Here is a 15838-nt window from a genome sequence, read left to right on the forward strand (position 1 = left end):
AGCTCTACTCCAATCATCGGGAATTCGTCCCTCTGTCCAGGCTTTCTGAACTATGCAGTGCAGCCACTGTAAGGCTCTTATACCACTCAGAACTGCATGCCCATAATATTTAAATTACGAAATTAAAGTTACGTAGCATATACAAATGTGCCCTTCAGAATGCTGCAGTTATAGAATCAATATTGACCCTTCAAGATTAAACTTGCCAGCAAAGCAAGAATTTCCGGTATTGCTTAGAATTAAGGAAAATAATTTTAAGTGAATAAGCGCCTATTAGCTATAATGTAATCAATCTACAGATTTTTGCCCTCTTGTATTCTACCATCTTATGCACAGTGATTTCTTCTTTGTACTACAAGAAAAAAATCACATAACACAAAACAAATATGAAGTATTTTCTTTTTCATTGGGTTTCATCTCTCACTATGTTTTGAAAAGAAAGTACAAATGATTTTTTTTCTTACTATTTTTGCCATTATAACATCTGATATAATTACAAGAGTGGAATTTTACCGTTTTCCTCCCACACGAGAAAGAGAAATATGCCAATAATATTGTTGATTCTGTCGAACTTTTGTAGTGGAAATTTTTAATACAAAACTTTGTAATTTATATATATATATATAAGCAAAAGTATTGCTTATTATAAAATTGGAGCATAATATCTGAACTAGCAGAAAATATATACATATCAATTTAAATCATAACCGTTAATTTTATTTTGTAATGACCAATTATACAGGGAAACCAAGAAGTTGAAAGTGCAAAGAACAGTAGATTACAATATAAAGAAAAAAATTTAGTGATATGTTTAAAGAATTTCATTATTCTCTATAAAGCAAAGTTGCTGAAGCAGGTCCTTCAGGAAATCTGTGAAGTATTATTCGAATCATGATTTTGAACAAAAATATAACATTATCTCGAACGTCAGCAGCCAGTTTTTTTAAATAACATTTCAAATAATTATCGTGAATTAATTTCTTCGAGAACAAAGAAAATGTTTTGTGGAGTAAGCGATTAGAAAAAATTAGCCAAAAAATTAAAAATTAAATTGGTTCTGGAAAGTAACACAATATTTAAGTGAAGAAATTAGGTAAGGATCTTTATTTTGTCCAGGCATTAAAATTGTATTGTACAATAAAAAGAGAAAATAAAAATTATTTCTATATTTTTAGTTTATCCGATATAACTAAAATTCAGTTACCCAGCATAGATCAAGGAACTGCATTTCTTGTTATGGGTAACTGAGTAACAGCTATGAGCCTGAGAATATCTGATTAAGTGCTGTCTTCAGCATGAAGGATTATCACACCTTCTAATGGACATGCTGGCCGAATTGCACTTCTTATCCATGTTCTTTCAACAGATAGCATGCATCATATCCAGATTTTGCTGGACGTCTATAGACGTCCTAGCCGGTTGGAAGGTTAATTTAGATTACTATCCAGTTGGTTCTCTGTTTAATTCCTTCCCACAGTTGCTCATACTATATTTTCCTAAGCTTGGATGGAAATTCTCTTATATAAAATTGTTAATATCTAAATGTTAATAATTAAATTGTGATATCTGATAGTCAGCTATTAGTAGAAAGTAATTATCCAAAATATAATTTGGATAAAGTAACCATTAAATATCAAAGGGTCATTAATACATTATAATTCTGGTCTGAGAGTGTCTTCAGTCAAGCAGTCATTTCTTTGTATTATTTGTAATTCACCACTTTCCACAGTTTTAAGCAAAGTTACCTTATTAGGATAGAAATTTTTGATTTGGCATTCAAAAACTGGTTATACTTGAATACAATTTATGTTAATCGGAAATGGCTTCATTTTTAGTAATTTTTTTCAATCTATAAAAGTATCTTAACTTTATTTCAGCCTTAAAATCCACTACAGCAGAAAGCCCATTTATTTCTTGGAATAAGAATAGAATCATTTTTAGTTCACCACTTAGTATAGTTTTTAGAATAGTTGCCAGATCAGACTCAAGATTTTCAATTTAAAAAATCAATAGTCGGTGCAGTCGTTGTCACCTTTTTTTGATCCATGCTTTCTTAAGCATATTACCACTTAATATAAGCTGGGAACTCAGGGATGACTGATTTTAATTACTGTTAGAAGAATAACTTCAACACTATGGGTTATTGAAAATTCTGTAGTCCTGTAATACACAAGTTGCTGTAAAGCTAGCATTTGTTCTTTATCGATAAAGGCTAACACAGCTTTACAAGGACTTCACTAGAACTCGATCCACAATTAAAGCTGATGCTCTATCGCTTATATCAAGATTATCCATACCAAAGTCATTCTTTTGTTCCATTATTTCTGTGTTGGTGAGTGTTCATTCCACTAGTTTGATTTTGGAATATTTCTGTAGGCTGTTTCAACCATAACAGATGAGTATACTTTCCTACTATTTTCAGCTGCCTCATGAATGCCTCAAAATGCCACATGAACTCTTAGGTGCACAATGGGCACCCTAGACATGAATTCGTCCAGTGAGATTGGTCAGTTGAAGCAACTCAGGCAATGAGTCCAGTATATTATGTCTGTAAATTGTGTGTGTTCTTATGGCCAGTTTGCTTTGTAGGATGAAAAACACTGACACCTGAGTATGAGACTAACTCATTTTCAAATGAAAAGGCCTAATGGAGGTTCTACACACCCTGGACAGGATTTGAACCTAGATATTTCCAATCAAAAGGCATCACTGAAACTGGCTGAGCTATGGTGGCTCACATCTAGTGAGACCATCCCATCTTGCATATAAGAAGCATGAACAAAATCCTTTTTAGTCCCTAGAGAAGTGCTCCTCTGGGGGGTGCTTAAGGGTTCAAAGCTGTATAACTGAGAGGAGACCTCCACATAGCCTTTAAAGGAATGCGGAGAACCGACCAGGGCTTCTGACCTAATGTCCAATCCTCACCTTCTCGTGGTGCACGCTGTTGGGTATCTACTTTGATACTGAATGAACGAGGATGGGCTGGCAATTTGGGATTTAGCCGACCAAATTGTATTCTTATTGGTTAAACCAAAATAAAAAATGATGGAACAACATGACAAAATTTCATGCCGGCTGGGGCGTCGCCCGGTTAAACAAGGCCCCCGTTGTTTTCGTCAGGGAACCAGGGCAAACAGCGAAAAGTCAGCTACTGGAACAAATCTGAAAACAAACCCCAACTCAACATCACCAGAGTTAAAGATCGGTACTATCAACGTAAGAAACCCGAATGGCAAAGAAATGGAGCTAGCTGAGGAATTAGATAAGTACCAGATCAACATAATAGGGGTGACTGAAACAAAAAAGACCAAAACTGGTGAGATCTTTCTGAGCAATAAATACAAAATGTTATATTCAGGCAATGACAATCAAGGAAAAGAAGGTGTAGCCATAGTATCATCATCATCATCATCATCAAATTCCTGCCATGTACCCTCAAGGGGTGTACAGGATATGACAGTACTACATGAAAAAATTACATCATTACTAACTTCCTATCTACAATTTTCCTCCAAATCAGTCTGTTACTTGTCAAGACTCCAACATTATCAGATCTTATATTTCTATCGTCTAAGGCACTTTGTACCGTATCAATCCACCTATATCTTGGTCTTCCTCTGGGTCGTTTTCCTGCCAACCTGGCAGAGAGCACTTGTTTTGCTAATCTTTCCTTGCCCATTCCGTTTAAGCGACCATTCCACCTGAGATTAGCTCTGCTAACGCATTCCTGGATGCTGACAATGTCAAGTTCTTTCTTAATATCCTCGTTTTTAATATGATATTGCCATTGATGCCACCTGTTCATGCCTCTAATCTTTCTCAGGACTCTCATATCTGTGGTCTCTAGTCTTTGGTCAATTGTTTTACTTCTGACCCAGCTCTCAGATCCATAAGTTAAAAGTGGTTTGAACACTGTCTTGTATACAGCTAATTTAGCGTTCCGGCTAATTTCTCTCTTATTCCATATGGATTTATTCAAATGACTTCCTACCATACCAGCTTTGTTGATTCTGTTATCTATTTCTATATTTAATTTACCATCTTCACTAAAAAGCGTGCTTAAGTAGCTGAAATGTTTTGCTTGTTCCACAGGTTCTCCATTCACGACACAGTGAATGGAGAACCTGTGGAACAATGACAATAGGCAGAATCATTGAAAATGATTCTGCCTATTTTCATTGTCTTTGTATTGCTGACCTTCATACCATATCTATTACAACAGTTATTCAATTTAGCCAGTGAATCTTGCAGACTTGTAGCAGATTTATTTAATAAAGCAAAGAGCTGACATTAACATCTCCAATTTGATATCATGTTTAATACCCTTTCCTTCATAATGTGAAGGAAAGGGTATTAAATCATATAGATAATGAATAACATAGGGGATATAATGTACATCCTTGTCTCACCAGATTTAACATTAAACCATCTTCCTGCACTTTCTTCAATTCTAACTGCTGACTTACAACTCAAATAAAGACTAAGTATTGATTGATATAATGCCCCATCGACACCATATAACTGTAGCATATTGAATAGCTTCTCTCTTGGCACCTTGTCATATGCCTTTTCCAAATCGACAAAACTTAAATACAGGTCTTTGTTTTATATCCATGATTTCTCCACTATTTGTCGTAAAGTGAAGATCTGATCCTGACAGCCTCTATTTGACCTGAATCCAGCTTGTTCTTCACCAAGTTTTTCTTCCACAATTCTTCTCAACCGTTTCTCAAGTATACTTGCATATATCTTGCCAGGAACACTCAGTAGGGAAATACCTCTGTAATTCTCGCATCCAGTTTTATTTCTCTTTTTATATATGGGTACTATGAGAGCTCTACTCCAATCATCAGCAATTCGTCCCTCTGTCCAGGCATTCTGAACTATGCAGTGCAGCCACTGTAAGACTTTTATACCACCATACTTCAGCATTTTTGGTCGAATATCATCTACTCTTGCTGCCTTTCCACATTTCAAGCCTTTGATGGCTTTTTCTACTTCAAGTATGAATATGTATTCCTGACTGCATGCCTGGTCAGTGTTTTTTACCACTGTGCTGTCATCACTGCTTATTTCATTTAGCAGTTTTTCAAAATAATTACTCCATACTTCAAATATATCTTTTTCTCCCGTTTTCATGTCACCTTTATCATTTCTAACTCCTTTTACAGCACTCTTTTCTTCATTCCTAAGCTTCTTCAACAATTTTGCCATTTCTTGATATTTATTTTCTATGTTCCTGCCAAAGTCCTCCCATGACTTTTGTTTAGCTAGTTTTACATGGTGTTTAGCTTTCTTACATTTGTCTCTGTATTCTCTAAGAGCATAAGCTGATTTATTTGACAGGAACTTTTGATATGCTTTCTTCTTTTCCTTCACTGCCTCTTTAACTTCCTGTGTCCACCATGGAGTTCTAATTTTTCTTTCCTTGCAGACAACTTCACCACATGCCTCTCTAGCTGAATCGATCAGGGTTTTCTTCAAGGCTTGCCACTGAATCTCCAAGGTTGGGTTCTTCCTGTTCTCAAACTCTTTCATTTTTTCTTCAATAATCTTTTTGTCTATTTTAGTCTACAGTTCACATCTGAGAGCTGCTCAACTTTTATTTGCTTTAAAACTTTTTTTACATGTTATTCTTTTCAGTATGAAATTCAATTTTATCCTGCTCAAGACTAAGTAGTGATTACTTCCAATTTCAAATACTCTGTACACTCGGATGTCCTGTAGCAGGGAGAAAACATTACTATCAACAATAACATAGTCAATGAGACTTTTCTTATTCCTTGCCTCTTCTCTCCATGTGAATTTGTGCACATTTTTATGTTGGAACATTGTGTTAGTAATAACCAGTCCATGTTCTGAGCAGAAATCCAACAGATATTTGCCATTATTATTAGCTTTGCTCTTTTCTCCAAATTTTCCCAAAATTCTTTTGTATTTCTGACAATCACTTCCTACTCTGCTATTTAGATCCCCAACAAGGACCAACTTTTCCTTTTTCATTGTGTCAGTTGCTTTTTCTAAAGCCTCAAAAAATTCCTCCACTTCTATCTTAGAACCTTCTGTGGGACCATAGGCACAAATAAGTCTCATTGTCCAGTTCCCCATTCTCATATTTGCCCACATTGCTCTACTTGAGATTGCCTGCCATTCAAGAAGATTAGCCTTGTATTTTGTGTTGAATACTATGGCTACTACTCCTTTTCCTTGATTGTCATTACCTGAATATAACATTTTGTATTTATTGCTCAGAAAGATCTCACCAGTTTTTGTCTTTTTTGTTTCAGTCACCCCTATTATGTCGATCTGGTACTTATCTAATTCCTCAGCTAGCTCCATTTCTTAGCCATTCAGGCTTTTTATGTTGATAGTACTGATCATTAACTCTGGTGATGTTGAGTTGGGGTGTGTTTTCAGATTTGTTCCAGTAGCTGACTTTTCGCTGTTCGCCCTGGTTCCCTGGCGAAATCAACAGGGGCCTTGTTTAACCAGGCGACGCCCCTAGCCAGCATGAAATTTTGTCATGTTGTATCATCATTTTTATTTTGGTTTAACTAATAAGAATACAATTTGGTCGGCTAAATCCAATCCCAAACTGCCAACTGATCCTCTTTCATTCAGTATCCAGGTATATACCAAACAGGGTGCACCACGAGAAGGTGAGGATTGGATGTTAGGTCAGAAGCCCTGGTCGGTTCTCTGCATTCCTTTAAAGTATATGTGGAGGTCTCCTCAGTTATACAGCTTTGACCCTTAAGCACCCTGTAGTGGTTCAAGTATGTCAAGCCCCGTTTATAATCTCCTTCCCCCCCCCCCTGCATTTGTCTATTTTTCACTGTTGGTTTTCCACTGTAAGCAATCTCCAACCATCTTCTCTCTAGCTGTACAGGCATTCATCTTTCTCAGCAAGGTTGCTACTGGGAGATAATTTTTTATGCCTACTTATCATTTATCTATAACACTTACTATTCATTTTCATCTTAAAATCTCTTTTCCTGTTCAATTAGATTTATTAATTGTATATTTTCTTACAGCTTCATTTTCTCATAGTCTAATATTTAGTATGGCATTCTCTCTCTCTCTCCACTTAGCACTTAGTTCCCATACTCTCTCATATTTATCTAGCATAGTTCATTGTCACTATAGCAAACCTGTATGGTCTGGAGGAATAGCTTCATACGGTAGATGTCTTTGGTTGGGAATTTCTTAGTAATTTGTTATAATGAGCAAGTTTGTCGGAATGGTATTTGCTACACTAAGGACAACTGCATTTGTTAATCACAATATTTCTGCACCATATTATCATAACTGCAATGATATGATTCACTGGATGAAAATTTGGCTCTATTTTCAGTTCATATTGTACCACACAGGAATTGTGTGAATTTTCAAAATTCCACACAGTCAACAGCAGGAGTGCCCCCCCCCCCCATTGATGAGTAAGCTGTGTAGAAAGAATGGTTGTGAGTAATTGAATGTGTAGCATGAGTTTGCGAGTCTGAGGGAATGAATTCATGTAAGATGGACATCCTATACTTGAATGTGTTTGGAAAAATTATTAACTGTATGAGATAAGGAAGTCATTTTGCCTCTTTATAAGGCTTTGATAAGATCACACTTGGATTATCATGCGCAGATTTGGTCTCCCGGATTCCAAGGAGATAGAGAAGCTGTGGAAAGGGTGCAAAGAAGAGTTACAAAGATTATATCCGGATTACCGGATTTAGATTATGAGGGCAGATTGCGAGTATATGGATTGCAGACTCTGGTTAACAGGAGAAAGAGGGGTGATATGATAGAGGTCTATAAACTTTTGAATGGGTGTTAAAGGATATCAAGTGAAATTATCCTATAATACCCAGATAATAATAATAATAATAATAATCTAACAGTCAATCTTTCACCATTCCTGTGCAAATGAGGACTTATGGTATGTAATTGTGTTAATGAGAGGAATGTACATTATCATAGAAATGATTCTGAGGGAAAAAAACAAGCATGTGTTTGTCTGGTCTGGACTTAGTAAGCAAATGCAAGGATGTCCAGCATAAGCAAGACCTTAAAAAAATTCATCAAAATTCAGCAAACCATCAAAAAATTCAAGATAATATTAAACATCTATAAGTTGCCTAGATGGGTCATGCAGACTACAAAAATGAGTATAAAAAAGTATGCAGGTCACTTATGTCTGTACATGAATACTGAGAGTATCAGAAATGGAGGAGTTTGTTGTCTTAATGAACACAATGGTCCTCAGATTGTAGATATTAGAGAGACCCAGTTATCATAGGAAGATATACTAATTGGTATCAAGTATAAAAAGTATATTTTTAGGAAGGATAGACAGGAAGAGTGTTTTCTAATGATACTGGATGATTTGAATCCGGTTAGACTAGAAAGCTATGGCAGCAATATTAGTAACAATTTTACATGTGGAAGTGAGTTTGAAGCCATCTGGTGTGAGGTGGAGTCTAACAAGATTAAATATATATTGTGGTAGTGTTGTTATAGACCTGGTAGATTGGCTGCTAGTGATGACAAAATGCATTATCAAATAAAAACATGACAGCTGCAAAACAAGTGATCATCACGGGTGACTTTATCTGAACATAGATTAGGAAACAGGGAAATCTCCTGCAAAGAATGAAATTGAATTTACTGAGCTATTGTTAGACAACTTCCTGAAGCAGAATGTGACGATTATACTCAAGGACACACGCTGACCTCGAGTAGGAACTTGAGGTCAAAGAGTGTTACATCTAATTATAGTGTCAGAGGTACTTTTAAAGATGTGACTGTTCTGCCTTCAGTTAACAAGTGATCATGCTGTACAGACTTGAGAAGTGGTTAAATTTATGCATGTTTCATTCAGAAAAGGTTACATGCTGAACTAGATGTAGAAGATGTTAGTAGTATATGGGAAACATTTAAAAAATACTGAAATTATGCAATATCAGAATTATGTCACTAGAGTTCAAAGAATAAATAGGGCAGAGTGAAATGGATGTGGGATCTTATTAGCAAGGGATTTGTAAGGAAAAACATGATGCAGAAGGATTACCATGTGCATAAGAATGATGTCAGTTATGAAAATTATAAGTAGCAGGCCAGAAGAGTCTTCATACATGAAAACTCTTCTGGCCTGCTTAGCTTTATAAGTCTAGGTATGAAACGACAGAACAGTTGTGGCAAACGTTCAGGAGTACATCTCAATACCAGAATTAGAAAACAAACCAACAAAAGACTCAAATGTGGAAAGGCATCTGGAGTAGATGATATCCAACCAGAAATGCTCATATATGGAAGTAAAAAGTTTTAAAATGGCTGCACTGTATAATTCAGAAGGCCTGGTCAGAAGGTCAAATTCCAAATGATTGGAGTAGAGCTCCCATAGTATCCACCTATAAAAAGGGAAATAAAACTGAATGTGAACATTACAGAGGAATTTCCTTACTAGTGTCCAAGGTAAGATTTATGCAAGCATACTGCAGAAGAGACCAAGAAAAATGTGTAAGGGAACTTGATGAACAAACTGGACTCAAGCCAAATAGCAGTTGCCAGGATCATATTTCCACTGAAACACAAATAGTTGCAAAATCTTGGGAATATAACAAGGATCCCTAATTGAGTTTCATAAATCTGGAATTGTTCAAATTGTACGGTCATAAGTGTGAATGGGACATTATATTGAGCAATATACATTCTAAATTCTAAGTCAGCAGTTAGAACTGAAAGCAGTACAGGAAGATGGTTTGATGTTAAATCAGGTGTGAGACAAGGGTGCACATTATTTCACTGTTATTCATCATCTTCATGAATCGCATTATGAGGGAAAGTGGCATTAAGCCTGATAAAGACCTCGGCTCTTTACTTTTATGCAAAAAATGTTATACTCTTAAATAAATCCAGTACAAATCTGCAAGATTCTTTGACTAAATCAAGTAACTGCTGTAATAAATTCGATATGAAAATCAGAAATAAAAAGATTATGAAAATAGGTACGAACAGTGAAAACATTGACTGCATCCCGAATGCAAACTCGGAGAACAAGTAAATTTCAGCTATCTAGACAAAGTAAAGGCAGCAAATTAAATATGGAAATAGACAACAGAGTTAGAAAAGCTGGTATGGTGGAGAGTCAACCTGAGTAAATTTATATGGGATATGAGAAAAATTAGTCAAAACACTAAACTAGCTGTATTCAAAAATCAATTTTAACTGATAGATCTAAGAACTATGTTAGAATAAAAATAAAACTCTTGGTGAAAGACTGGAGACAACAGATATGAGTTCTGAGACAAATTAGGAAGTGAACAGATGGCATCAATGGATAAACCATATTAAAAACAATTAGGATATTAGGAAGGAACCTGACATGAATGTATGAGGAGAGGTAATCTAAGGTGGTATGGTCATTTAAACAGAATGGAAAAAGAAAAGGTTAGAAAACAAATGTTAATTTTCCAGAATGACATATAAAAGACCTAGAGAAAAAATAAGATATAGATACGTAAGAAGTGTTTTGTAGACTGAAATATAAGATCTGACAATACTGCAGTCGTGACAAATAAGATTTAATTGGGAGGGAAATTGTTGATAGAAAGTTAGTAATGATTTATCCTTTCATATAGTACTTTCATAATATCCTGTACAACCCCTGAAAGTACCCAAGTACCCATCAGCAATTTTTAGTATGATGATAAGTTTATCTTCAGAAATGAAAAACATTAAAATAAAGTTGTATGAGAGAAAGTGCATACTTTTTTTAGTTAAATAAATGTATTCACATTTATTATATTAACTGTTTTGTATGACCATTTTTATATGAATTAAATATGTTTCTGTATTACAATTTGTTATTACTGTGTGTATATATGTGTGTGTGTGATATTACTGACACTAAAATAAGTGAATGCAAATGAATGAGATTTTGATTAAGATGGGAGCATTTTTTTAAATAGGTAATTATTAGCACATGTAATAATTACAATTATTACATGTGCAAATCTTAGCAGCAGTAAAGGATTTGGCACCACTTATTGATTTTAACTAGCTGGTAATTTTATAGGAAGGCTGATACTAAATCCTGAGAAAATCATAAATGTAAAAAAAAAAAAAATCATTCTTTTCACATCAGCCATATACCTTTGATAGTTAAAAGCGTAGAAGAAAGTTTTTTCATTTAGTTACACATTAACTTTAACTTACTAAAGAAATAATGCTCTTGTTTAATTCTTTATTCAAGCATAAGCAAACAAAATTTGTACATGAAGTATCTTTATGATTAGGCTAATTGTATATAGAAGCTGATGACTTCACATCAATTGCCTTAGTATCCCATAATGCTCTGGGAATAAATACTGTGGAATAGAGATTATCATCATCAGACCTCCATGAAAACAAAAAACTCATTGTGGGAGGTCTCACATACACACGTTTATCATCCCATGCCTTACATATATTCACCATCTCTGCACTTGCCACACTTTCAGGTAATGCATTCCAATCACTACTCTCCATGAAAAAAACATTTATATAGCTTCCAGGGATGACCTTGTTCTCTATCTTCACCAATTCTATGCAAAACCTCCTTCACATTAATCCAGTAATAACTCCTCCTATCACCAATTTCTACAAATTGCATTTTCTCAACCTGTCTTCATACTCAACATTCCAGAGACCACAAACTACCATTAGTCAATCGTCTCTGGACTCTTTCCAATACATCATCTTTTTGAAAACCAGGTGACCAAATCTGTGCAAGTAATCCATATGTGGTCTGATCAAAACTTTAATGTAGAAAGTTTTGATGCAAGGTCATCAGCCTCTACATGTCTAAAAGGCTTTGCATTATAGGATACTAAGACAATTGATGTGAACTCATCAGCCTCTATATACAAGTAGCCTAGTTGTGAAGATACTTTACACACAAAGTTTGTTTGCTTACACTTCAATAAAGGATTAAATAGGACTATAATTGCATAGCAAGTTTAATTCAGTAAATGGCAGTATGCTAACAAGTAGGCTATTACTGTTGCTCTTAACTTTTTTAAAATTGCAACAATAACTTAACGGAGTATTTTTTTTTCTTCATTAGACTTCTGATCCATGCATTCAATGCCTTTTCATTTTTTCAATTTTATAGCATGTAAATCCTGCCTTTGAAAAGCTGCTGTTGGCCTATAGTACCATGGGGGGCAGAGGCTAAGGATTAGCTAATCTAGAAATCTTGCAGAAACCAAACATGGATCTTTTTTCAGGTCTCCAAAAGGCTAGTGGTCTCACAATGGACAATGAAAGTCATTCAGAAAACTTCCATACCTGCTGTGGAAGTTTCTGTAGCTGATGCAAGGCCAGATCATAGTTGAATGGGGATAGGCCAAGCAGATATTGAAGATATCAGTCACCCACTACAATTGTAATCTGCTGCTTTTCTTCACAGTATCTCCAGGATGCTGTTTGTATAACTGGTTCCATAATGTGTGAACCAAGGAACAACTCACATACAACCATCTGGCTACCCCTGCCTGACCTCTAGTTTTACAATAGCATGCTACCTGAATTCATCAGTTAAATGATGTCTTGCAGCCGCCATATCCAGAAATTTTGTTATCACAAAATGTCTTGTTCTCACTCCAAACACAAAATGGAACACAACTCCAAAACATTTGCTTTTTGCCATGGCTTATTTGCATATACCACTAACAGCAGTTCTCATTTGTACATGATAACCAGACTCAGTCACTTTTTACATAATGTACCTGACTTTCATGTTATCCCCATCCTCTCTGAGTTATCATGATTTTTCTCTGTTCCTTAATTTATGGAAACTAGTGTATTTATCTTTCTTATTATTTTTACTAATTGTTTTATTACTGGATTTATCATACTTTTCCTTCTCCAAATAGTTTGTTTCCCTCTCCCTCCAGTTTTTAGTTTTTTCCTGATTTTTCCTTTTTATTTGTAATCTTTTTCTCTTTTACAATCTTCCACATCCTTTCTATAAAATTCTTCTCTATACTAAGTAGCTTACACTTGGATAAAGGATTAAACCAAGAATATAATTTCTTGGCATCTTGAATTTATAATATAACCAAGTAGAAAAAACTTGCAACATCTATCTCCAAGCCAGAGTATTTTAGTACAAAGGTGAATACATACACCTTTTGACTACTAGTATATGGAAATATGACTTTTGCATTACTTCAACCTTGGTATCACTTCTGGGTCTGGCTCTTGCTGATACCTCATTAAAGGTTGAAACCGGTGTGGGTAGTGGCCCTTCCCATAATGCATAGCACTATACATGTCAGTAAGAATGTGTGCATTGTATTATGGGATACTAAGGCAGGTGATGTGAAGTCACTTTATGCACAAACTTTGCTTACACTTGGATAAAGGATTAAACCAAGAATATAATTTCTTGGCATCTTTAATTTATAGCTGAAGATTTCTGTTTTTATCCATTTCTTGACTTTGTAATGTTTAGTAAGAGGTAGTAACAAGTAAGAAATTCCAAACTGGAAGAAGTTTTTAAAAAAAAATACTGTAGAAATATATATATATACACCTACCATTAAAAACTTCATTAAATTCTCCTGGAGGTGAATGCAAAATAAAATCTGATGCTATCCGAACCTGTAACAAACCAGAAATGAATATATTACTATATAATTAATTCACATTTAAGATGCTTTTATCCATTTTTTTTTTTTTTTTTTAATATTCACCTCACATATGGATAACTGCAGAGCTTATAACAAATTAATACTGTGTGTGGACTGAAAGCAGAACAACCACAGGTTGTATTTATTACGCAACTTTCAACATGAAAGACTATTCCATAAAATAGAGGAGAAACTGATGGTGGATTTGAAGTTGGACTATGTATGAGCTGATCAGCTGTTGTTCCCATTTTCATAGGGTTTAAAGAAAAAGTGGAAATTCAGCTAAACAGCATACATGGAAGTGCTTAAAGAAAAGGTAAGAAGAAACAGTGTCTTTGTGAATGAAATTAAAGCAAGCATATAAAAGACTGGCTGAAGTGGTTTTCTTTTGGAGAGTATCAAGAATTTTTTGGAAGGTTTTTGGTGCACTATCCCTCAAATATATAAATAAGGTTATGTGTAAGAGAGATCTGAAATCAGTAAAGAGTGAGAAGCTGTGAAAGAAAGAAATTGCCTCCCTTTCTACTGAAAACGAAGCTGAATTCTTTTAGTAACTGGAGACAATTATATATATTTGTGATATGACAAGCTAGAGTAAATGTGAACTTTAAAAAAAGGTAAAGGTAATTTTGTCTAAGGACTTGGGTATTATTAAAGATAATACCAGAGTCCTTAGATAAAGGTGTTAGGTAAAATCTTTTTTTTTTTTTTTTTTTCCAAAAAAGAAGACAGACAAGATAGATTGCTTTGATTTCATTGAAGTTCTCTAGAATGTACTCACTTCATCAAAAAATAAAAATAATGTTTAAGCACTTCATGGGTTGTCAAATGAAAAGAAATACAATGTGCTATCTAAGCAAAATTATGGATGGAATTTGAGGTCAGTGAGGGTCAGTGAGAAAAGGCCATTGCTATAAAGGAAGAAGGAAAGTAAAATGACAGAATACTGAGCTCCTGCCTTGGTACTAAAGTTTACAAAAAAAAAAAGAATTAACTGTAATGCAGACAGTGCGAGCAGCCAGAGAAAAAAGACCAAAGAATAGCAGCTTGTTCCATATACAAACTTCATCAAATATCCTAGAAACATAAAGAGTGATTACTTGGGTTTTGCAAACTTTTCCATGGCAATCGTCTACAGGTGGATGATACATGCAAGCAGATTCATGGTAACTTAAGAATGAAGAAATCAATATGGTTAGTCAAATTAATGTATTACAGGTTTTAACAACTGTCATTTTTATCTTGTTGATTGCATTTTAACTGTATAGATGCAAGAACAGATTGATAAGAAAATAACTATTTATTACTTAAGTATAAAGAGCTAATAAGCTTCATTTCGGCAATGAAAACATTACTAAAATAAGGGGATATTAAATCCCACATAGTTTTAAAACCGAATAAGAAACTCAAAGATAGGAATCAGAGAGTTTCTTGCCGAATATAGTAAACTATAAAGTATCGGCGAACACTAGCGTTAGCAAATGCAAGTGATCCTAGTACGTAGTACAATCTCGGGCAACTCGTTGCAAAGGTGAGTAAAGTTCAGATTGCTATTCTTAGGTATTATCCATAATGTAAAAACACATTTCCTAGGAAAAGTATGCTGTTATTACATTATGGAGGGAGGTCACCACCCAGACCGGTTTCAGCCTTTTTTGAGGCCTCATCAGTGAGTGGCTAGACCTAATACCGAAGTGTATAGCGAAAAGAACTTATATACTCTGCGAACGAGTTTTCCAAGTAGGTGCAACCATTAAGTTACTTAAGTATAAAGAGCTAATAAGCTTCATTTCGGCAATGAAAACATTACTAAAATAAGGGGATATTAAATCCCACATAGTTTTAAAACCGAATAAGAAACTCAAAGATAGGAATCAGAGAGTTTCTTGCCGAATATAGTAAACTATAAAGTATCGGCGAACACTAGCGTTAGCAAATGCAAGTGATCCTAGTACGTAGTAAACTATAAAGTATCGGCGAACACTAGCGTTAGCAAATGCAAGTGATCCTAGTACGTAGTACAATCTCGGGCTTTGCAACGAGTTGCCCGAGATTGTACTACGTACTAGGATCACTTGCATTTGCTAACGCTAGTGTTCGCCGATACTTTATAGTTTACTATATTCGGCAAGAAACTCTCTGATTCCTATCTTTGAGTTTCTTATTCGGTT

At 34.9% G+C, this 15838-nt stretch overlaps 1 protein-coding gene across 1 annotated transcript in view; it reads right to left on the reverse strand.

Annotated features, from left to right (window-relative positions):
- The window catches only part of LOC150110132 (F-actin-capping protein subunit alpha-like), a 123877-nt gene that overhangs the window by 88236 nt on the left and 19803 nt on the right, over positions 1-15838 (reverse strand). Inside the window, exon 2 of the mRNA XM_090391625.1 lies at positions 13575-13638. Within this exon, the coding sequence (XP_090247751.1) occupies positions 13575-13638 (64 nt within the window). The remainder of the gene's footprint in view (positions 1-13574; positions 13639-15838) is intronic.

This window comes from Typopeltis vanoorti, chromosome 1 (genome assembly GCF_054136105.1).
Source record: "Typopeltis vanoorti isolate ZY-2024b chromosome 1, IOZ_Tvanoo_1.0, whole genome shotgun sequence".
NCBI classification, from domain to species: domain Eukaryota; kingdom Metazoa; phylum Arthropoda; class Arachnida; order Uropygi; family Thelyphonidae; genus Typopeltis; species Typopeltis vanoorti.